This window comes from Prionailurus bengalensis, chromosome D4 (assembly GCF_016509475.1).
Source record: "Prionailurus bengalensis isolate Pbe53 chromosome D4, Fcat_Pben_1.1_paternal_pri, whole genome shotgun sequence".
NCBI lineage: Eukaryota > Metazoa > Chordata > Mammalia > Carnivora > Felidae > Prionailurus > Prionailurus bengalensis.
Genome location: NC_057359.1, coordinates 17,579,091 through 17,604,080, shown reverse-complemented (window position 1 = coordinate 17,604,080; position 24,990 = coordinate 17,579,091). Strand labels below are relative to the sequence as shown.

General features: G+C 47.7%; 1 protein-coding gene across 1 annotated transcript in view; it reads right to left on the bottom strand.

Moving 5' to 3' along the window:
• Positions 1 to 22,857, bottom strand: part of PCSK5 (proprotein convertase subtilisin/kexin type 5) — a 457,705-nt gene extending 434,848 nt beyond the window's left edge. The window contains 1 exon segment of the mRNA XM_043565357.1: positions 22,126 to 22,857. Coding sequence (XP_043421292.1) covers positions 22,126 to 22,842 — 717 coding nt within the window. The 5' untranslated portion in view covers positions 22,843 to 22,857.
• Between the last annotated feature and the right edge of the window lie 2,133 nt (positions 22,858 to 24,990).

Sequence of the window (24,990 nt, the reverse complement as noted above, 5' to 3'; positions counted from 1 at the left end):
CATTATGCCTACCAAGTAAATGTTTGTATCTATAAAGTAGAAAGTTAGAAGTGATGTTTAAGATAATGCACTCAGTGCAGTAGATTGAGTTTTAAGTTATCTCTCTTCTATCATTCCTAAGTACTTACTGTTGACATAAAAGATAAACCCAATACAGTGTTTTTTGCTGAAAGAATCATTGCAATGTTCACAGATTTTTGCCGTAACTGAAAACATACACTTATCTGGACAAATACCTCGTATCTGGATAAATGAAGAAAAAGGGTATTTAATATATATTCACCTTCCATCTGAGGCTGCCACGGGACTGGAAATTAATCCCTGCATTATTTTAATATTCCAAACACTGGATACTGCCTGATTGCTACATTTGTATCACTCAAACAGATGCAGTCAATTTAGAAGAAGAACAGGGCTTCGGCGAGTTTTCCTCCCTCTTAGTTCAAACATGCCAACATTCTGTAGCTAAGTTGTGAAATAGGTTTAAAGCCCCAATAAACTAAAGTGATAAAGACCCAGGGTGGAGAACAGTCTGGGCAGCCACAAGCATTTACTCCCGTTTCAAATGTATCGTGTTCATTTCAATTCTTACCGCGACTGCATTAGATATGCTGCTATGTCTCTATTCTGTTGTTTTGGTTACTGCACAACTTCCGTAGATCTATAAAAGGAACGTCTGTGCTCCACGCGAAAGAGGCAGAAATCCTCCCCTTATCGCAGAGTTTAACAAAATCCCGTAATGCGGTCAGGATCAGCCAAGGAACGCCGAGTTTGGCTTGCAGTCACGGGTAAATGCACCCCTCCCCCCCATTATAAGATGGCCAATTTCCTATTTGCAAAAGTGATGAATACCCCCACCTTTCCCAAAATGTGCCTTCTGACTTTCCTCAGGAGAGAGTTCTCTGGGTCCAAGGGACTCACCCAGATATTAAGATCCATTATGCTTTAGCCATTAGATCAGTCATTTACCTTATTGCTAAACAGCCACCATGGTAGGACCAACATTCTGCTCTATCAGAGTCAGGAAAAAATATCTAACATTTCTCTTCAAGTTAGTTTACTAGAAAGGGTATAACAGACTTTCACAGAACTAGAGAAAAAAATGGTGCCTCCAAAATCGGGTTATTTGTTCATACACCGCATACCTATATGTTCAAAGTCGCTTGACAAAATTTTCCCTCGTGCATATCTCCTAAGGAAACATAGTCGATGCTAAATGTGAAAATTATCAGCAATGGTTATTCAAGAAATGGGTATGCTTCTAAAAAAAGAACAAGATGACCAGAAAAGCTTCTCTACATTATTAATAACACAACTCTCAGGGGTCACTTTTATAATTGGGGCTTGAAGATACTAGAACTCAGGTCTGCTACATACCAAGTCTAGTGTTCTATCCACGCCTTTTCCTTTTGGGCCTCAGTTTCATCATCTTTATAATGGGGGAGTGGGGAGGGACGAGGTCCCATCTTTGCCCTCAATTCTAAAACCCAATGGTTCTAACTACCTCGCAGGCATTTACAGTTTAGGAAACATTATCAGGACCCTTCTCAGGCTGCGGAATGTTGGAAGTGGCATTTCTTTCAAGACAAACAGATTACCATTAATTAATACAACCCCTATGTCCCCCCACACGTACTTTCTTCCCAGCTATAAGGAAGAAAACAGATCCAATATGGGAATGTGGGGGCAAAAGGCAGTGCCTTAATGGAATGCTGCATCCAGCAAGATTCAAGCAATAAATTTTATGGAACTTTGCCATACTCTCACATCACAAAGCCCTTTATGATAACACTCAAGTAAACCCATCTGGTCGAGTTAATAATTAGTTTAAATCTGTTACAAGTTAATGATGCACAGACAAGTCATCCCGGGTACATAATGATACAGCAAATTTGTGATACAATTTACAGATAATATTTTGCACTGCCTTTCATTTTTCTTTATTTCCTACTCTGATTAGAGAACAAAAAGTCATTGCAGAACAAGCTGGATATATATGTCTTCAAATAAGACATATATACATACAGGATGAATTAAAGGAAAAAAGAAAAAAAAAACATTCTCAGGAATCACACAGGGTTTCGGAAGGACCTCGCCAAGGCTGAGACAGACCCCAGGCCATTTCCACATTTTGAGCTGCCTGTTGTATTATAAAATAAAGAAATGCTAAAACATGTAGCATATTTATTTAGCACCAAAATATAACTATACTATTCACCAGATAGTTTCAGAATGAGCAATGCATATTCATTCCTAGTGTGCTTGCCATAAACAGTGTATAAACAGTGAAGGGTAGTAATGAGACGCGAGATAGAAGGTTTCAAGTGAACACTGTATTTCAATCCAACCAGAGCACGAAACTGTATGTATAAGCTCATTGGGAGACATTTCGTAAATATCAAACCTGCAGCCAAATGATCTTCCAGCCCGTGTTCCCGGTATCCCATCCCCTGGGTAAGATCCTGGAGTTCACTTAAAGGTCTGTTCTGTGGCCATGGCCTTTCAATATCCATTATACAAAAAAAAAAAAAAAAAGCCCAAACACGTGACACTCTATGTGGAAGATATGTGTGTGTGTGTGTGTGTGTGTGTGTGTATATATATATATATATACACATATATATATATATATATGGAAGATATGTATATGTATGTGTATATATATATATATATATATATATATATGTGTGTGTGTGTGTGTAGCCATACAAAGATCGTTCCCCTCTCCAAACACAGACTGTAATTTTGCAAAATCTGACCACTGAGGCTAGAACCATCAAAACGCAACAGGGTTGAAAATGAGCTAATGGCCATGTGTTTTGATGGTAGTGAAAAGAGAGAACCTTAAGGCTAGGGGGGGAGGGCTGGGGAACGGATTCCTCAGGGAAAGGAAGCTATGAGCTCTGGGTGGGGGGGAAGGGGGAGAAGAGGAACCACCAGCATATCAGGTGCCGAGGAAGAATTGAGCACAGTGGCTGTTCTCAACCCTGGCTGCCTATTTAAGAATATGGTTGCCCAGACCTCACCCTACGGCCAATTAAACAGATCAGTGAAGGCTCCCCGATGACTGGACTATGGAGCCAGGAAATGAGAACCACTGAGTCAAGGGGGCTGAGGATCAGAAAAAGAAAAGGCCAAGCTAGAACAGCTCCAATCATCAGGATTTGGGTGACTGTAAGGAGACAGAGCCAGTTTGTTCTAGAACAGTTGTGGTATGGGAGTGGGGTAGGGTGAAAGGTGTCCAGAGATGGATGTCTCACTTACGTACTAGCAGAGCATAAGGACACGACCCTGTAGAGGAAGGGCTTACACTCGGAGGGTTCCTCTCTCTGGCCACTGGGATACCATTCGTCCCTATGAGAAGAAGCCCAAGCCAGCCCATGGTGGATGATGGGAGGCACACAGCCAGTGACCACCCCCCCCCAACCCAAGCCAGCAACCAGCACCAGCCACTAGGAACGTGAGTGAGGACATCCAAGACCAATCAGGCCCTGGGCTGACCACCGGTTGACTGAAGAACCTACCAGACAACTCACAGCTTCACAGCAATAATGCTTATTGTTTTAAGCCACTGGGTTTGGGGTGATTTGCTTTGAAGCAAGCTGCTACACTCCTCCTGTGAGAATTGAAGTTTCCAGAAGCATCTCCAGGGCTTAGAAGAGTACTGAGCATAGTGTGGACGTTCTAAAACGTTTGCAATGCATGTGAAAAGACAGACTGACGGCGAAGGAAAAAATTACAAGAGAAGGAAGTAAATGCCTGAGACACTAAAAGGCAGGAGAAGGGCCTTCTGGGTCCATTAGAATCTCTGTCTCTTTAAAGTCAGAGTGAACTAGGTGAGATTCCGACGACTTCAGTAACAGACTATTTTAGCAGAAATACAAAATTCACATGTTCACATGCGGTGTCTCAAATGTGTTCAAAATAGTTTTGTTTTCGTGGTGCTTCACTTGTCGAAGACTGCACAACCATGTGACCTTTGGAATATTTTTCACATTATGTAGCACTTACTCTCCTCATTTTAAGTTATTCTGATTTTTAACAGCTCGCAAATCGGCGAACCAAATCACTGCATGTTGCTTCAATCCTGTCTTGCCAAAGACGAAAAATCTGCTGCTTTGGATTCGTTTCAACAGTTGGAAATTCAGGCCATAACATTTTAAATCTCAGATGTTCCCCGCTGTGTCCACATCACATAAATCAGGAAGAGCACAGATCCCGACGTTTGCGAAGCCAGTTCTCTAACAACGAAGGCAGAACGGCCAGCGGACTGGGGCGGCAAATTTAAGTGGATTCCGCAGCAGTGGGTATCACAATTCTGGAGGCACAGTGTGGCCCTTACAGAATGCACAAACAAGTGCGATTGGCGAGCAGAAAGCACGTTCCCTATTAAACAATCATTCGAGGTACAAAGGTAACATGTTGTTTTCATTTCACGGGGAAAAATAAAAAAAAACAAACAAACTGCAATACGCTAAGTTTCTATCCTCTTGGAAAAGAAAAAAACCTTCCATTTTCTAGAGAGGCTTACAGGTCCCGAACAGGTATATCTGAACCCCTGGAACGAATTTCATCCAGAGAGCTGGCAAGGCCAGAAAGAAGCAACTCAGTGCAATTAAGCCCTGGTACCTTCAGGGTTTCTTTCAGGAAACGCAAATCTCTAAGCAACAAAACGCGCGTACGTACATTTGGAAATACCTACTATCTGGCCTCTGGTTTTATTTTTTTGAACCCATCTAATTTTCACTGACGTAATGAGTAAGACGTAGACGAGACCACTGAGGTCTTCCTATTAAGTCACTTCCTGGGTTCTTATCCAGAGTATCACCTCATCTTTTCTCCCCAGTCCATACATACGTTAGCCTATACTGCGTGCAAGGCTAAGGAGAAAGCCTGTTGTGTTTTTGTACTCGTTGGAACGCGCAAGGTTTCACAGCAGGAACAAATGAACCCATGAATCTCAGTGACTTAAAACAACAAAGGCTTGCTGCTAGTTCGTATTACGTGTCCATCGTGCATTGGCTGGGAGTGCTGTTCATCAGAGCCCATGAGGACCCTGGCTAATGGGGCATCCACCCCCTGGAGCGTTGTAGACCACAGCAGATAGCGCACACACGGGTAAAGAAGGGACACGGGTCACTGCTGCTCACATATCCGACATTTCCACCGTGGCCAATTCCATCGGTTATATGGCTACCCTTAACCCCCAAAGTAGGGAGGTGCAATCCTATCACATGGCTAGGAGGACACCCAGAAATTTTCAGTGGACCAAACTGACGTCCGCTGCAGTGTTGACTTACCCTCTGCCTTTATTTACTCACAGCCAACTATCCCTTTCAGAATAATTTTCTGAGGGCATTTTAACTGCACAGCGCTCTTCTAGATACCATATGCAGGACAAAAATGAACCAAAAAAAAAAAAAAACCATCCTGTCTTTAAGGCGATTGCTATCTAGCAAAAGAGATTACACACACACACACACACACACACACACACACACACGCACATTGAATACAATCTAAATATGTCAAATGCCAGGAAAAAGAAGCATATAAATTTCAATGAGAGTCTAAATGAAGGAAGTTTTAGCCACAGGCCATTTCACTTGAGGAAATACCATCTGAGAAGGGCTTTGCGGAACGAGTGAGGATAGCGCATGAGGATGTCCAGGCAGTGGGAATGACGTAGGGGGCTTCAGAAAAGCAGGGCATGGCACTTCTCGTGCAAAGAATGGCAAAGTGTTCAGGCTGAATTATGTTTAGAGTAGGGAAGGAGGAAGAGGAGGAGGAGGAGGAGGAGGGGGGGGGTAAGGAGTTCTACTCTAGAACCATATACAGCCTGAGAACACTTCCCTTTCATCTGACCCAGAAAACAACTCACCTTTCCCCCTGTCTAGGCCTAAAGGACTGGTCATTTGATGCTCAGATCTGATCAAAGGGGAAAAGGTCAGATAGGGAGACCCATCTAGAATGAGACACTGGGCGTCTGGCCACGTCACTCAAGTAAGAGAGCATTCCTTTTATAATGGCGTTAACTCCCAATGGATATTTGCTCTATTTGTCTTGAGTTTACTTCCTATCTCCAAGGATATCTCTGAAGCCACTCCTTAAGGACTAAGCTCCAGGGCTTAATTTTATGTCTGTTGGTCCCAGAGGCTGCAATCTCTCCTCTCGAGCTGATATAGCTCGTGTTTAGGTCCTTCAAAATGGCCAATCCAGGTAAGCCCCGCCATGAGCGTCTGACCAGATTCTACTGCTTACATTATCCCAAGCTTTAGACTTTCCTACGCACCAAATCTGCTTCCTTTTGCTAGTCCCACCGATTCCACACAAACAGTAAAAATGTACCTGGGATCTGAAACGGTCTCTTCCTACTGACCACTTTTTTTCGCTGCGGGACCTCTTGGTGCCATTCCCACTGCTCCAACAGACACAGCCAGCAGGGTGCCTGAGGTTTTCCAGGATCCATGGAGAAACCATCCGGACCCTAGGATGATCTGGGACTTAGCTCATGGATAATGTCACACTGTGTACTCTGACTCTCATGTAAAGAATTTCCATGGAAGTCAAAGCCAGAAGGAATGACCCTGCTGGTGATGCTGAGGGCTGAAACACTTAATAGATAAGGGTTAGGCTGGTTCCCAGGAAGTGCTGGACTTTAGGATTCACACACAAAATGACTCATCAATCCTAGATAGCTTTCACACACTCCTTTACGGAATACAAGATGCACTGTTAGCCTTCTTGATTCACGGGGTGGTAGAATTCTTTTGCAATTTTTCTCCAATATTCAGATTTATTGTTCACTTTATATACATCGCATGTCTATAAAATACGTTGGGACTCAACTGATATTTAATCGTTACTTATAAAGAACAAGGCGCCGTGCTACGTGCTACGGAATACTAATGAAATCCCCCAAGGGGAAAAAAACAAGCTTAACTGTATTAAATTCCCCAGGAGTATTTTGGGCAAACTATACCTAAGTTTTACCTACACTTTCAGAGCAAAGAGGGGACATTGAGACGTGCCTTCAAAAAGAGAGAGGATTTCCTACCTCTTCAAAAGCCTTTCAAAAAGCCCAGAGAAGAAGTATGTTTCAACACAGTGGGAAATGGGAGCTACTGGTGGCTTCGGAACAGGAAAACGGCATCACCAAAATAAACTTTAAGATCATTCTCCCCTTGGAGCCCCTGGATGGCTCAGTCCGTTAAGTGTCCAACTCTTGAGTTCAGCTCAGGTCACGATCTCACAGTTTGCGGGTTCGAGCCCCGTGTTGGGCTCTTCTGTGCTGACCGCAAGGAGCCTGCTGGGGATTCTCTCTCTCTCCCTCTCTTTCTGCCCCTCCCCTGCTCGCTCACTCGCTCTCTCTCTCCCTCCCTCCCTCAAAAAGAAATTAAAAAAAAAAACAACTAATAAGATCATCCTCTCCAACTTCAAGTTCAACCGCTTCTTGTTAACCAGAATCTTTTTATACCAGCAGTTTTCTGTTCTTCAGGAAATGCACTGGCCATCTCCTCTGCAAGGACCCGGTCCCAACCCAGACCTCCAGGTGGTTGGCTTCTTGTTAACATTCAGGTCTCGGCCTCCAGGGTGTCCTCCTCGGTGAGCCTCCCTGACCAGCCTCTCTACAGGACTCCTCCTCACCTCGGTTGCTTTTACTCTACCATTGTGTTTTGCCTTCCAACAGCACATTCCTAGTTGCAATTATGTTCTCCATTGCATTACTGAGTTATGGCTTGTCTCCTCCCGCTATGACATAAGCTCCATGTGAGCAGGTACCTTATCAATGACAAATGCAGAAGCGCTGTGCCCAGCAGAAGGGCTGATAATAAGTATTCTACGACTATTTTTAACAGCTGGATTCAGACACAGTTCAATACTGTACACATTACCTACGGTAAAGAGACCCTTCAATGCCTTTGGATTGTCACAGAGCTGTGTCAAAATGACCATGATCCATTTTAGGGCATTTTCCTCGCCGCCAAAAGAAGCCCCACACCCATCGCCCTATTCCCGCCAACTCTTCCAGCCCCATGCGACCACTCACCTACCTCCGGCGTCTGTGGACTTGCCTATTCTGGGCATTTCCTAAGAACGGAATCAGAAAATATGTGGCCCTTCGTGACTGGCTCTTCTGATTTAGCGTAGTTGTTGTCAAGGTCCATCCGTTTTGTAGCATGTAACACGACCTCACTCATTCTGATTGCAAAAGAAAATTCCAGTGTATGGATGTACTATGTTTCGTTTATCCTTCCATCCGTCGAAAGAAATTGGGTTGTTTCCACTTTTTGGAGTTTTTGTGTGAACAGTGCTCCCACTTCTCTTGGGTATGTAGTGAGGAGTGGGAATACTGGGTCACATGATAACTCTATGTTTAACCTTTCGAGAAACCACTAGACGGTTTTGCAACAGTGACTGTACCGCTTTACATTTCTACCATCCGTGTATGAGGGTTCCAATTGCTCCATATCCTTGCCAACACTTGTGATGAACTGTCTTTTTGATTACAGCCATCCAACGGAGTGTGAACTGGCATCTCACCGTGCATGTGAAATGCATTTGCATTTCCCTGATGTTGTGTATCTTTTTATGTGCTTATTGTCCATTCATACATCTCCTTGGGAGGACTGTCTGTTCAGACCCTTTATGCCCATTTTTAAGTGGGCTATCTGTCTTTTTATTATTGAGTGCATATCCTGGATATAACGCTCTTATCCGGTATGGTCTGCAAATATTTTCTCCCATTCTGTGGTTTGTCTTTTCACCTTCTTAATGATGCCCTTCGATAACTAATATTTAAATAAAGCAATGGGGGCGTCTGGGTGGCTCAGTCAGTTAAGCGTCTGACTCTTGATTTCAGCTCACATCATGAGCTCACATTTTGCGAGACTGAGACCCGTATCGGGCTCTGTGCTGGTAGTGTGGAGCCTGCTTGAGATGCTCTGTCTCTTTCAATAAATAAACAAACCCACAAACACACAAACAAACAAACTTTAAAAATAATATAATAAATAAAGCAATGTATAAAACTAATCCTTGAAGACACAGAAAGCCTATGATCAGCTCCCAAGTATGTGGCAAATTAGCGGCAGGGCAGGCCCCACAGGGGAAGGGAAGTCACCTGTTTCCTGCCTTGAGTTTTGCTCACAGGTTCTCAGTGTTGTCCAACTGAGCAATGACATCATCCTACAACAATTCAAAGAATGTAGCATTTGGTAAATTGGCCGAGGAGCACTAACCAAATAGAAAGATGGCCCACAGTTTAAAAAAAAAGAAAAGAAAAGAAAAGAAAAATGGAAAGGGAAGGAAAGAGAAGGAAAGGAGAGGAAAGAAAAGAAAAGAAAAGAAAAGAAAAGAAAAGAAAAGAAAAGAAAAGAAAAGAAAAGAAAAGAGAAAAGAAAAGAAAAGAAAAGAAAAGAAAAGAAAAGAAAAGAAAAGAAAAGAAAAGAAAAGAAAAGAAAAGGAAATAGGTTTTCCTGGAAGCTGGGCTGCTAATAAATCCTAACTGGACTACAATTTAGTTTTCTCTTGAAAAACTTTGAAATTGATGAATGAGGTTCCACACACACAGGAAACAAATCTATATGTTAGTTACGTACAAGTAGAACAGCCTGGGATGCAGTAAACTTCTACACTTACGGTTATGGATATTTGCTTACGAGGTTAAAGGCCCTGGAAGTGTCTCCCTCCCTGCACTGCATTCAAACTAGCGAGCGCGGCCCAGTTTTATTTTGGTTGAGAAACGTCCACTAGTAAAAACAAGGTACAGGCCTGGGAACATTGACATGGGGGAGCTAGGATATTTTTACAGCTGTAAGAGCTTCTCAGAGTAGAGAAATACCAGACCTTAAGTACTTATTACAAAAATATCAGACCTTAAGTACTTAGTACAAATACAGATATATATGGCGTGTATACACACACACACACACACACACACACACACACACACACACACACAGGGAAAGGCAGCAGGGAAGGACTTGCTTTTAATAAATCTTAACTAGTTTCAATGCTGGTATGGTATTCACACTGTAATTTTCCCAAGACAGAATTAACCTCTTAGATAATGCACAGATGAAATTAAAATGTTAATGCTTCCTTTGTGATGCTAACCCTATATTAACAATCAGATTACATACAAATGCAAACAAGTTTAATCTAATATTACACAGGCCAATCTAAAAGTATTATCTATTAAATAGAGAGCAAAATATACATAATTTTTTAAGCATATATTTTAAAATATGTGTATGTTCCTAGATGCCTGGGTGGCTCAGTAGGTTGAGCGTCCGACTCTTGATTTCAGTTCAGGTCACGATCTCACGGTTTTGGGGGTCGAGCCCCGCGTCGGGACCTGTGCTTACTGCAAGGAGGCTGCTTAGGATTCTCTCCCCCCCCACCCCCCCCGCTCATGCTCTCTCACTCTCTCTCTCTCAAAATAAACAAATAAACAAACTTTAAAAAAATTAAAAATTATATATGTCTATTCCTATAGGGCAATAGAGTTTGGATTAAGATAAATAAAAGACACATTCGGAACACACAGCTTCATTACACTCTATAAATAACGTAAAGGGCAGAATACATGACATGAGAATAACTCATAGGTATAATTATTTACTATAATGGAAGTGGGTTACGTGACAACTCAAGGTGGAGGCAAACATGAAATGTACCAAGATATACACCATTTAAAGATCATCCTTAAGTATTATCGCTGGGTTCACATTCTCTGTCTACATTCTTCTATGTTCAGCGTCCAATGCAATCTGCAGTTTTTACATCAAACACAGGAAGACACAATTGGGAGTTGAAAGCAGTGACCCAGGTGGCTGTCTTTCTCCGTTAAGTTGACACAGGACCTGGAGTGCAAATAATACCGCACGGATGTGTAAAGCAGAGATAACACCTGAATTTATCCAAGGAGAATGGCCGTATGGGGCACACCTCACGTTTACCTGCCTGGAAGGTGTGTCGGCACAATTACACGGAAGCCTCATCTTATCCAAGCTGGTAACCATTCCAAACAACATCCCAGCCTCACACTTTGTCGACTCGGTCAAACCCACTGTCTAACCCACCTGCTCTCTACCTGGTCAGCTCCCCAGCGCATCCACACCTTGGGCCCTAGCATGCCGCAGAAGAGCTCTAACTTGGAGCTTACAAAACAACAAACACACAAACAAACAAACAAACACCCTCTGGGATGTCTTGTCCAACTGGCCCTTCTGTTTTTATTTTGCACGCACGGCCCCCAAGTCCTCCCCATTCCTTTGACCCACCAGTCCTGTTTTGGCCCCTCCACCCTCCTCAAAGCCAGGACGCTGTGCTGTGTCATTTAGGGGTCCTGCGCCTTGCATTCAAAAGCCATTGGATTCGTTTCCCACCCCCCTACCCCCAACCCCCGCTTCCCACAGATCTTTTCCCTTCTCTCTCACCCTGGCAAATTCTAACTCCCAGTTTGGTCCCGTTCTAATGTCAGTTTTCTGGGCATTCGTGACCAAAGACAAAACAGTACGGATTGGTTCATTGTTCACTCATTAATATTCAACCACTACTTACGGGGCGATAACTAAGTACCAGCAGCAAATGATCTCCTTGCTATTTGGCTATTCTTTTCAGAGTCATTCATTGGCGATTCTTCTTTTTTTTTTTTTAATTGTATAGTTGAGAGGTGATGGTATGTTCGTTTCAGGTGTCCAATGTAGCGATGTGACAAGTCTAGAGGTTAAGCTGGGCTCACGACAAGCACAGCCACCATTTGTCACCATGCAGCGCTGTTACAATACCACTGACTATACTCCTCATGCTGTGCCTCTCATCCCCACGACTTATTCATCCCAGAACTGGAAGCCTGGACCTCCCACTCCCCTTCGCCCACTTTGCCCGTCCCCCCCCCACCCCCTCCCCTCTGGCCACCACCAGTTTGTTCTCTGTATTTCTAAGTCTGGTTCTGCTTTTTTATTTGTTTATTCGACTTTTTTTTGAATTCCACACACCAGGAAATCATACGGTATTTGTCTTTCTCAGGCTGACTTATTTCATTTAGCGTAATACCTAGTAGGTCCGCCCGTGTTGTCACAAATGGCACGATCGCATCTTTTTTACAGCTTCTTATCAGAATTTCCTTAACGCGTGTCAGACCACGGGAGCACCCGGACGCCAATTTTGCCCAGCTGTCCCCTGTCTCTGCAGGTGCGTCTGAGGTGACAAATGAGACAGAGCTATTCCGTACATCCGTTCCCTTCCCTTCCCCCGCAACTTGGACTCCCCTGAACCTCCACTTGTCCTTCGTTCCTCTTTAGTCTCAAGGCACCAGTGTTCTCTGCCTTCCAAGCCTATTTCTCTCCACATAACACTTCCTATCCCAAGTGCCCACTGTGCTTCTCCAATGCCACAGAAGGTGCTGGGGACACAAGCAAGAAAGAGGGACAGCTCTGCCCTCCCAGCTAGTAGAAAGATGTGCAATTACACACACACACACACACACACACACACACACACACACACAAATGCATACAATTAGGGTAACCATATCCCTTCTCTTCCAAACTCACACATTTGAAAATAAAGGGGGATATTCCACAATACTTCATGGGGGTAAGGCATAGCCCAGGAATGTGCCTGGAAAAATATGATACACAGTCACACGAATCATAACATAGTATACGATACCTTCAATTCTGCAGTCACCCAAATGTGTCTAAAATTATCTAGTAACATTGGAAAAGGCTCACAGTATAATATTAAGTGAAAACAACAGGATGAAACAGTATATAGAAACTGAGCTTAACTTGGTTAAAAAAAAAAAAACGACAACAATATGGGGCGCCCGGGTGGCTCAGTGGGTTAAGGGTCCAGCTCTTGATTTTGGCTCAGGTCATGGTCTCAGGATTCATGAGATCGAGCCCCACGCAGTGCAGAGCCTGCTTGGGATTCTCTCTCCTTCTCTCTCTCTGCCTCTCCCCTGCTTGTGCGCGCTCTCTCTCTCTCTCTCTCTCTCTCTCAAAACAAAACATGAAAGAAAAAAGTTTTAATAAAACAATTTGAAAATTACAAAATAAGATAGAATAACAGAGACTTACTGAGTAAGTAGTGGGTGCCAGGCACCATTCTAACGACTTTTATGATTCTGTAAGGGAAATACGATTGGCTCTTTTTAACACATGATGAAATTGAGGCACAGAGAGGTTAAGATGCTCGCCTAGGGTCCCCCAGCTAAGCAGTAGCAGTGTTAGGATTGAAACCCTCTTGGTTCTAGACCTACGATCCTAGGTCTTCCTCGCCCGCCACAGTGCACTGATGAGACAAGAGACAGGGAAAGAAGGTAGGTAGGTAGGCAGGTGTGCAATAAGAACCTTCTCTACTCGTTTCCTCTACCGCCCCACATCCTTAAATTCCCCTCGCTGTCCAACCAAGCACTGGCGCTAAGATCACAGGGAGCCTCGTCACCACCAAGTCTTTAAGCCATGTTCCAGTTCTAACAGGCTAGATTCTCCCCCACAGCTCTTTTCACTAGTGCACATCCTGTAAAGGGGCACACCCGTCCTCGAGACTTCCAGCCTCTACCTTTGGTGCCGCCCTGAGCCTTCAATGCTCCCTTTAGCCCTTAAGCCCTAAGTGGAGACATTCCCCTAAGGCTCTAGCCTCAGCCCCCGCCAGCCCTCTTCATGCTGCACCCCTTACCTATCCTATACACCTTCCCCAACTTCAGTTACGTGGAGGTGGATGAGTGCCCGTCTTCGCTTTTTTCCTGTCCTGAATCTCTTCTGCATACTGGACACTCCTATCTGCCTGCCCTTCTGTCTCCCCACAACACTGAGGCTGAACCTATCCCCTTGTTCTCAAGATGCTCCCGCAGACGGCCCCAGTTCCGTACACGGGTCCCCCATGCTCCTGGTCCCGTGGTGATAAACTTTATAGTTACCTTCACCCTCTCCCTCCTCCTCCTCCTCCTCCCCCGCATCCATTGAGTTATCAAGCCATACTGAATCCACCTGGACAAGAATCCAAATCCGCTTCTGATTCATTTCCAGGCACCTTTACCAACACAATAGCCTCTCTGCCTCCCCCGGTTCCTTGTGCACACGGATACCAGCAGATCCCTCCCGGGCACAAGTGAACCGTACTGGGTTGCCCGTGACCCCGTTAGGACTTGCCTTGCTGAATGACAGCTATGAGGGAAAATGTCCTACCTCCTTGAAAGCAGAAAACATCTTCCATATTACATGGTAGGGTCTCCTGTTTGTTGGATCGGTAGGTTGTTACCTCTTCTCAGGGGAATTCAGTATCATTTTTTATCCTACGTGATAAGGTGGAAACCCCCTCACCGACGCATGTAAGGCCTTACATAACCTGATCTTAGCAGGAAGTCTTCTTGTCCCATATCTTCTTCTAGAAACAGCATCCTTTCTTCCCTTGGAAAACTGTCCCTCTCCCATTTTGGTGGGTTGCCCATCAGTGGTCAACATCGTTACTTCAAGGGAGACCAACTGACCCAGGGTGACTCACCAACAGACTACTGTCCCCGTGGACAGAGTCACTGGCCTGTGAGTAGAGACATAACCCCACCGGGAAGAACTGGGGTTCTTTTTCAGGGGTTCATCTCATCAGCAGGTAAAGGAGGTACTAAGAATCGACTGAGCTTTGCTGCCTGGGAGAAAGGGTCTGTGTGAGGATGAAGCTACTTGGCACAGGGAAAAGGAGAAATACCAGACACGAGCAGTACTCCGGATTGTCAGCTGGGCAGACTCACAACCACGTTTTAAAGACGCTTGGATCTGGATGCATTTCCGAATCCAGAACGCTTCGGATGAGAAGAGTACAGCAGGGCACAGAGAGCAATGCAGTCTCTACCCGCATCCAGGACAGCATCCTCATCATCAAACTCATCAACGCAGTTCCGCAACCAAACAAAAGCACGGATGTCCCAACTAATGTCAGTCTGGGTCAGGCAGGGTAGGTTTTGCCGTGAAGAAAGTACAAGCCAGGTACGGCCAGTGCGCACAGAGGGTTCAGCCTCTGTGTTGGGAACCGCACGCGAAGGCACGTGGACCTGTTTACACCAACAGAGTCCCCGCTTCCTTATGGGATTGCCTACGAGTTCTACGCAAGCAGTAGGAGTTTGGGTTTCCAACACTTGCACCGAGAACGGTCCCATCTGTACCCCTACATTTCCGTTTTATTTCCCGCCATTCCCTACACGTGCTCGCATCTGAATCAAACGTAAAAGGATAGCGTCAGGAAGAGCGTCTGTAAACTTCTAATAACGTTGTAGGGTGACGGAGAGTGACTACACCTCGCAGGGCGACCACCGAAGAGCGTAGAGAATTGTTGCATCAATATGCTGTACCTCTGAAACTACGAGAACATTGCATGTGAATAACACTTCGATAAAAAAAAAAACGACGGTTATCTTGACTCTTTAACGAATCTTGCAATCTCCATATTGTATATGCCTTATAAACCAAGCTGTCCAACCCAGGGATGGGGAACCCTAGCTGGGTGATTTTCTAGTCCATTGCCCCAGCTCTATGCCTCTGTCCATGGCTCTCAGTCTAGCTATCACTGTCCTCTAAAGTGGGGGGGCGGGGGGGGGGGATCAGGAGCAACACGGACTCCTTCCGCCCCCACTAGATCTCCAGGGGCAAGCACAAGAATCTAGAAAATCACAAGTGACTCCACTACAGAAACCTTCGTTAACCATAGCATTCTCTTATTTTCCTTTGAGCAGCCTTTGAATCTCCTTGGAGCCCCTGTAGATCATGCAATGCTTCCCATGCCTTATTTTATTGATGTATTCGTGTTGATCATTAGGCACTTGATTTCACAGCAACCCCGCAAGGTGGCTGGAGCACATATTAGGGTCCTCTCTTTGAAAAATGAGGCAATGAGGGCCGAGTCGGTTAATGAAAGAAAAAACCCCGGAGTTTTGCTCCAAGCTGCTGACTCCTACTCTTGTTTTCTTTCTGGTCCCATTTTCCTGCAGGGATTAACCCACACCGAAGAGTTTATTGGCATTGATTGTCCTTTCTTGCTACCTTTAGATGTAGAGATCTCATCTGTTGAAACTCGCAAGAATACTGCATGAGTAACTTCACTGTAAATTACGTGCAATTTAACTTTGATGAGGGTAAAAATTAACAGATACACACATGTGTCTGTGCACATGTACATATATGCGCATACATATCTTCTAGCATGCATGAAGGTCTGTAAGCATTTGTTTTTCCCCATCCAGGAAGCCAAAGCCTTCCCTGTCATTGAATCCAAACTGAGTTCGCCAAGTGATAAAGTCCCAAGGCACAGCACTGCCTGGAGACACTTCGGCCTTGGGGAAAACGCAGACGCAGACGCTGTTTCACTTAACTGGAACGGACAACACAAATACCCCTCCCTGCCCCGGGGATGTTTCTGGGTCAGGACTCCCTCCCTTCACCAAGGAGTCAGACATCGCTGGCCATTTTCCCAGCACTCTACCCTGCTTCTCTGGCTGACCTTTAAGGTTAGGACCTCTGGATATAAGCTCATGAGAGACAGCGATAAGGCAAATTCAGCTGCCTTCGGGTGCACAAAAATGCAGTTTTTCATTTCAAACAGACCCCGAAAATCCCAACGGCCACATACAAGCCATTCCTTGCCTATGAGGTTAATGCAACAGGTCCACCGTGATCAGGCCAAGCTCTCTGAATCGTTTTTTCCAGTAAAGGTTCTCCTGCTCATGAGAACGGAGCACGTGAAAGCCGCTAGCAGAGGTCAGGGCTGAGGTTCTTGGGCGTGAAGAGCTGCCCTGCGCGAGGCCAGGTGGACCCCCACACCAACTTATTTTGCTGTTTACAACATGCCTAAAAATGCAACTTAGGGGAGCACAGTCCCATTCAACCCAGCAGTATTTGCAATGCCATCCACTCGCACCCAGAACCCACTCTCCACCGCTCATCACCATTTCGATCACCGCACGTTGCCGGAAGATCAGAACTAATCAGCAGCGGGGGCGGGGGGGGGGGGAGACCTTTGGCAGATCTCTGAACAAAAGTTCCTCGTGCCAAAGATCTCTGGGAAATGCGGCTTCTAACTCTCTTCGTGCAAACTGCATTCAGAATTAAAACACGAATTCAGATGCGATCCAACATAATGTACCAAGGTAAGAGGCTTTACAAAATAATCGGTCTTCAGATATTTTCCCTCCCCATCTTCCATCTCTCCGGCAGGCTTATCCCATAATATTTAATGGGCTACAACCAGGATCGACCAGGGAGGAAGGCATTGCCACGGGAAATCAGCCAGAATTGTTTAGAGCCCAACAGCAACTATTTTTAAGGTGTTTTACATGGTTCGTTGAAATGGAAAACCATTTTCCCTGTCTACAAAGCTCGGATTTAGCTCTTTTTTACTCGGCCGTTAAAAATGTATTTTCCTGATCTTCACATCTTGTATCTCCCATTTACAAAATGTCTTCCTTTCTCCCTATCCAAATAAAAGTTTGAATCTCACTTATTTCAGAGTCAGACCCAACCAACCTTTCGCTGCAAGCCTAACTATGTGCTGAGCAATGCACAGTCAACTCAGCCTATTATCTAGAGATTTATCATTTTACAGATGAAGGAACAGGGGCTCCATTAAGTTCACCGACTTTCCTGCTTTCAAAGACCTTGTAAGTGACATCTGGAGTTTCCGATATATATATATATATTCTGCTTTCAGCGAGAACTCCAGGTAGAATATTTCCCCGGTATTGCTTGCATCTGGCTTTATCCTTCCGGAATCTGGCTCGAGATAAGTGACATGGTTTGAGGAGCGCTTTCTGTCACTGGTAATCTCGGCTTGGGATCAAGGATTATATGCAATTCGCAGAAGGATAAATACAGCTCTCGCACGCTGCCAACAGCCTTCACCGGGGACCTTCTCCCTGAGTTCAGATAACCAGAAATTAATCTCCCCGGTTTGCAGGGTTAGTCCAAACAAAGGTTCACGATTCACGTGATGCCGCGTCTTGATTCCTTGCTGTCACTGCTACCCTCTCACCACTAACTACACTGTTAGCTCCATCGGTCACGTCGCCCAATTCAGAGGCAGGACCAAGGCCTCCTTGCCACAGGTGTGAGGCCAACAGTCAGGGGACACCTGATCCTGGGAGAGGCTTTCAGGGGGAAGACAGGGCATTCTACGGCGACACGAATACCAAGCAAAACAGGACATACCCCAACATGACAACATCTGCTACTGCTAATTAAGGCATCATTGCAGCTTTTCAAGGCATGACCATTCACAAACACTAACATGAGGTGGAAAACCTACCGAAACATAATGCTCTCTCTATAACCAAAAGCAAGAAAAGCCTCATCATTCTTCCCTTCCAGAAAGCCAAGCATGTCCTCGTTGCCTGTTTGCTTGCTTGCTCTTGCATTAACTCTGCACATCCTATTTTTCTTTTTAAAAAAATTTTTTTCAATGTTTATTTATTTTTGGGACAGAGAGAGACAGAGCATGAACGGGGGAGGGGCAGAGAGAGAGGGAGACACAGAATCAGAAGCAGGCTCCAGGCTCTGAGCCATCAGCCCAGAGCCCGACGCGGGGCTCGAACTCACGGACCGCGAGATCGTGACCTGGCTGAAGTCGGACGCTTAACCGACTGCGCCACCCAGGCGCCCCTGCACATCCTATTTTTCATGAGCACAAGAGGCACACCTATTCTCTTCCGCAGAAATCCCCAGGCCGGAAATTTTACCTCGGGTGACTTCCAAGTGCTAAGATGCGGTATAAAACATTACGCTGAAGTTGCGAGTAGTCACGATTGCACCTCGTCTGTGGTGAAGATTCACCACCTAAAATATCTGCCTAAAATATCATCCCAAAGATGTCAGAAAGACCACCGAGATATTACATGACTTCAGAAACAATAATAGGCCTGGGTTCCAATTTGTGACCCATGAGGTGAGACCCCAAACCCAACTGGGGTAAAAAACATGAGAACATTCCAGAGACATTTGCAAATTAGTTACTGCTCAGTGGAACCACAACTGGTTTATTTAGGGAAAGAAAGAATAACAAAAGGATGGCTAAAGTGTTAAAAGGTCAGAGCAGTAAAGGGTGAATAAGAAATACGTTTGGCCCTTACAGTGCAATGATATTGTCTGTGTAACTCAATTTAGCGCCCCCAACACTTAGCATAGGGTCACCCCCCTTTGATCTACAGAGGGAACCCTTTACACAGTGAGACCAGCTGACCTTTTTCCACTGGTTATGGCATCAGTTCAAGGGGTCCCCTGCAACCTTTGAAAGCACTTAATGTCTTCACAGGCATTGTAAAAACCACAATAAATTGTGTTGGGTGTCATGTGTGTTTGTAGTTTTCTGCGTATTTTACAAATGAAAAGCCACAGATCTCCCTTAGAAAGCCCTCTGTAAACACAATCCTGTGAAGTTACAGGACACAGCAATGTTTGTTCAAAGGGGGTTCTTTCGGTGACAAAAATCCCCTCCCTTCCTCTGCCAGGCTCTGCAATATCTAAGTTCTGTTTAATGAGTTCATGAAGAAACAGGTATTTCTGGGGCGCCTGGGTGGCTCAGTGGGTTAAGCGTCCGATTTCAGCTCAGGTCACGATCTCATAGTTGGTGGGTTCGAGCCCGGTGGCGGGCTTTGGGCTGACAGCTCAGAGCCCGGAACCTACTTTGGATTCTGTGTCTTCCTCTCCCTCGGCCCCTCCCCCACTCATGCTCTCTCCCTCTCCTTCTCCAAAGTAAAAATGTAAAAAAATACATTTTTTAAAATAAACATTAAAAAAAAAAGAAACAGGTATTTCTTCCCTTACAAGTCATGAAGCTTCTCAGAGTCAAGAAGTCCAGGTCTGTTTGAACTAAGTATCTGTGAGTTAATACTAAAGGTTTGCTTCCAGTCTACTGAGCCACTAAATCAGAATTCAGGGGATTGGGGGTGTTACTTTGTTCCTCCTATGGGGAGGGATACCCTACCAGGCGAATTGATGCAGGGTGGGCCTGGGCCAGACAGTCCTAGGTCTGAATCACAGTTTTGCCACCGTCTAGCTCGGGGATCCTGTGCGCATCAACTTCTCCGGAGTCCTGGTTTTCCAATTTGCTGAATGTGGAGGCGTATCCACCCAAAATGACCGTTTTGCAGATTACCAAAGAAGTCTATATTCAAGACCTTATTTCCTCAGTAGGTATCCTATGTAGGAGATGCTCCATGTTAGCGAACCTGAGAGACGCATTTCTGGAAAGAATGGTAACAAGGCTACTTTCATTGACAAGCGTTCCCAGTTACATTCCAGGGTCACATGCAGCACCCAACTTGAAGCTCATGGAAAAAGAGGAGACTGTGTTCTTCCAATGAAACAAGAAGCTAGTAGAATCCTAACAAGCCATTAGAATGGAATTCTGAAGATGACAGGCGCTGGGGCAACAAAGTCTGGCTGGCTGCCCTTCCTTCCTTCCGGGGGGCGGGGGGGGGGGTGCTGGATACGTACGGTGGTGTTGGGGTGGGGGGGGTGGGGGACGGGGGCGCGCGCGCGTAAGCGCAGGGGGGCGTGGTGGGGGGAGACTCAGACCTTGCCCCTTGCCCTGGTTTCAGTCCTCCACAGGACTGACTTCCCCGGAACGCGTCTTCCCTCTGGACCCACAGAGCCCAAGACCTCACGCTCCTGCTCCCCTGAACACCCACCCCCGCCCCCCCACCCAGCGCTCCCTATCTCCTTCCAGATGCGGTGATCGCAGAGCTGCCTCTTCAGTCAGTGCCGCATCGCCCAGGCAGCTGAGGGTCCCTGCGCCCCAGGGCTCCCGTTCCTGGACGAGCAGCACAACATCAGAAACCGTCTGTGCTGCTCTCTTGGCCCCGCTGCGCCAGCCTCCTGCCAGCCTCCTTTCCCCTCGCGCTGGCAGGACACGTGCATCCGGAGCAGTCCCAAAAGCCGGTCTACAGCAAAGGTGACCCATCACCTTCGCCTCCCACCCCCAGCAGGGTCTCTGGCCAGAGCCCCCTTCTCCAGCCAGGCCTAGAGAAGTGAGTGAATGGGGTGTGAGTACTGGGGCGGGGCGGGCGTGGGGGGGGGGGGCGGAGAATGATCGGGTCACTTTCTGGAACCCGCGTACACTGCCCTCTCCACTCCATTTCTAGCAGGAATGAGAGCGAGGAAGCCAAGACCGGTTAGCTCGGAAGTGCCTCCAAATCTGTTGCGCTTCCAATCATCCGCATAACACCATTCAATTCATTGTTCCCCAGCCGGGCAGCTCTGCCCTGAGCCCGGGAGCGGCACCCCGTAAGAACCCCGCGCCCGTCTGCCTGTCCAACTCTTCGCCCCACGTCGCCGCCGCACGTCCCTCTCCGCGGGGAGACCTGCAGTTCTCCCAGAGCAGAACCCCGCCGGCGGGTGTCGGAAGTTTCCCACCCCCTTTTCCGACCCCGCTCCGGGAGCCCCCACGCGGATCCCACGAGAGAGGCGAGGAGAGCGAGAGGTCTCTCCCCAGATCTGCGCTCACGCCGGGTCCGGCCCTCTCTTCCCTTCCTCCGCCTCCCTCTTCCTCCTCCCTTCCAGCTCCAGTCCCCGCGCCTCCAGCTCCTCCAGCGCCCAGCGGTCCTCTCCCCCCCCCCCCCCCCGAAGGGGCAAACTACTTTCTGGGCTAAATTCAGGTCTGAGCAGGAAAGGCTCTCCCTTCCTCGCCTCCTTCTTGCCCTGGCCCTCAGAAACCGCAAGGAGTGTGCTCACTCCCCTCACCCCCCAAAAGAGCTCAATCTACCAGTGCTCCCTGACTTTCCATGTCAAAAGACCCGGTCGGGTCTGAAACCACCACGGGGGTATGCACACTCTGGATTTTAACAGACCCCCTACCTGTCCCTCGTGGCCAGAAGGAGAAGGAGAAGAAGGAACAAAACAAAACCCACAAGTAAACAAAACCAACCCCGGTAACTTTGGGGAGAGAGAGTGTGTGTGTGTGCGTATGAAAGAGAGAGAGAAAATCGCTCAAGAGTTAGGGCAACAGCTGCAAGAGCACATCTGGAAGAGGGGGGAGGGGGGTGACAAGGAGGGGGCAAGAAGCGCGGGGTCGCTGGGGGCTCCCCCGGCCCCGGCAGCTTCAGGGCCAAGGACTGGGCCAGCCCGTCGTTACCTGTCCCATGTTGATGAATCCGTACTTGCTGGCGATGCGGTTGGCCTCCGGGAAGCCGCCGGCGATTTTGACTGCCCAGTGGTTGGTGTAGACGCGCGTCCGGCACACGGGGAGCAGGCAGCCCCCGAGCAGCGCCAGCACGCACAGCAGGTCCAGGCGTCCCGGGCAGCAGCAGCGGCTCCCCCAGCCCATGGCCCCGGCGCCTCGCTGCCTCCCTCGCTCGCTCGCTGACTCCGCGCACGAGCGGCGCGCACAACTAACTTCTCCGGCCTGGGCCGCCCCGGCGCGCAGCCCCCGGCCGCCGCGGCGCGCAGCCCTGGGCGATCCGCAGGAGGCGGCGAGCCCCGGCGGGGAGCAAACGGCGAGCCTGGCGCCGGCTCCTAGACCATCCCTGGGGCTGCGGGGACCTGCGCGCCGTGCCCTCCGGCCCGCGGGGCGATCGGCGGGGGCTCCCCGGCTCCGGCGCAGGAGGCGGCTGAGCGAGGCGGGCGCCCTCCTGCAGTTGGGTCTCGCCGGCTCGGCTCCCGACTCTCCGGCTAGCCTTCGCTCCTCCCCGGGCCCCGGAACGCGGCGGAGGCGGCGGTGCAGGCAGCGGCCGGGCGCCCCCTCTGCTGGCCCGGGCTCCGAGCGCTCGCTAGCTCGTTCCCTGCGCTCCCTCCGGCTCCGAGCGGCGCGCGGGGAGTGCGAGTGGCAATGGCAGCAGCGCCTGCTCTGCATAAATGACTCCCGCCGCCCCCCTAACACCCCTCCTCTCCCACAGCCCCCTCCTCCTCTCGCTCCTCCGCCCGCCCGAGAGCGGCCGCGGCCAGGCGCCAACCAGGTCCTAGCGCCGCCCGGTTCTCCGGGCTGTAACCTCTCAGGGTCCAGGGCAGCGAAAGCCAGTCTTTCCAAAGGGCTGGGAGGAGAGCTCCCGGCGTCGCGGCCTGACCCCCTTCTCTCCCTTTCCTCCTCGGATTTGAGTCCGTTCACCGCCCCCCTCCCGGAGGACGGAAGAGATCGACGCGGTGGTGAGAGTCCAGAGCCTCGTAGATTCATTCATCCCCGCTCTGAACCTCCTTAAACGACTCACTCGCTCATTTAGGAGGAAGGTCACTTGCGTGTCAACTGCCGAACAAATAACCCGAGATTTTCACTTCGTTAATTCTTCATGCTTTTCGGCAACGGTTTATTTTACACACCGCTGCTGCCGGGAGAAGCCACCACGCAGGACCGCAGGGCGCATCGACTCCTGCAAAAGCCAACCGCTGCGGCTCACGGTGCTGACTTTCGAAATCTGTGCATCTGAGAGGAGGCAACGCCACGGGAGAGTAAAATTCCAGTCTCGGGACTGGGGAGAGATGTTCCTAGGAGTGTTTGGTAGGAAAGTGGATGGAGACGTTCGGGCCAAGGGAATAACTTCATTCATTCGTTCCATTGGGTCTGATGAGCGCCGCTTTCCTCTCCACCAAGGGAAAAGTTTTCCAACTTTTTCAAGCGCGGCCCTGTAACAGGGAGAGACTTCAATATAAAAAGGACCACAGAGGAAGTTCGGGTGAAATATGTGCCTGAGCCGGCTTCATTACTGTCTCCAGCGCCGTGACTGCAGTGGGCAGGAGTGAGCTTGGATTAACCCCGTTTCTGCTGAACAACCTCCCTGCCTCTTTCGGCGGCACAGGACGACTTCTTGTGAAAAGAAAATATATCGTTTATGGAAACACTCAACTGGCCTGAAAAGTAGTTCCTTTCCCCCCTAGCTCCCACCCGTCCCTCTTCTCTCTCCTTTCCCGCCCCCCATTATCTTTCTTCTTAAACATTGGTTAAATGGACTTGAGGTTAATTAACCCATCACGTCTCTCGCTTCGGGTAATGATTATTTTATCCGCCTAGGGCTTCACTTGTCTCCCTTCTCCCCTCAGCTGAACTGTATCTGCCAACTCAAGATGCATACATTTATTAAAGTTTGTAAAATTCATAAAGTTACACTCAGAACTCATAAAAGCGTCACTCCATGGCTTCGGGCACATTGTATAAGGCATGCTGTGTTATTTACTCTTGAAAACAAACTTACCAAATAACATGATCCCCTCCCCCACTGATGAAGAAGTGGAAGGTCAGCAGAACCAAATCATCTGCAGAAGGACGTACATTTTATTCTATTTACTTGACTGATTTGGCACATCTCTGGAGCACCTAGAACTTGCCAGGCATTGTGCTAGATACTGAAGGGGAGGAGGGTGAGGAAATGGGGCGCAGAGGATTGGTGAAATTCAGATTCTGAATAACTCCAGAATAAATGTGGTTTATTATTGTTGCCCTTTGCTGGTGGAAAAGCGTAAGCACTAGGCGTGGGCTTTGGAGTTTCAGTACAGTCTTGTTACTGACCAGTCCCTTTGCTCCCATCACTTCCTCCGTCCCCAGTGCACAGTCCAGAAATCTTACAATCTATTAGATCACCGTTAACTGCCACACGGGCCACCTGCTTCTATCCACAGGACGTTGGCTTATGCTTCCAGAAGCTGATGGGTTTCAGATGGGAGGGGAAGAGGTCCGTCAAAATCCAAATCTCAATATACATCTGAAGGGTCTTTCCTCCCCTCAGAACTGGGGGCATTAGCTGTCAGACGGTAGGGAGAGCCTGTCTGGGGATGATCCGCGGGAGGGTGGCCACTGTGAGGGCTGCGCAAGGTACTTTATGAGTCAGGTCGGAAGCATGGCCTGTGGTTTTCTCTGGGATTCTGGGGCCATTGTTGTTTAGGACTGCAAAGACAGCACAAAATGCTTCTCTTTGAAAGCCACCTTGCCTCTGGGCTTCAACTTGTGAATGAAATGAAGGGACATCACTGCACCTGGTCTCCTGAGCCTGAAGGTGGTTTCCTAAGAGTGGTG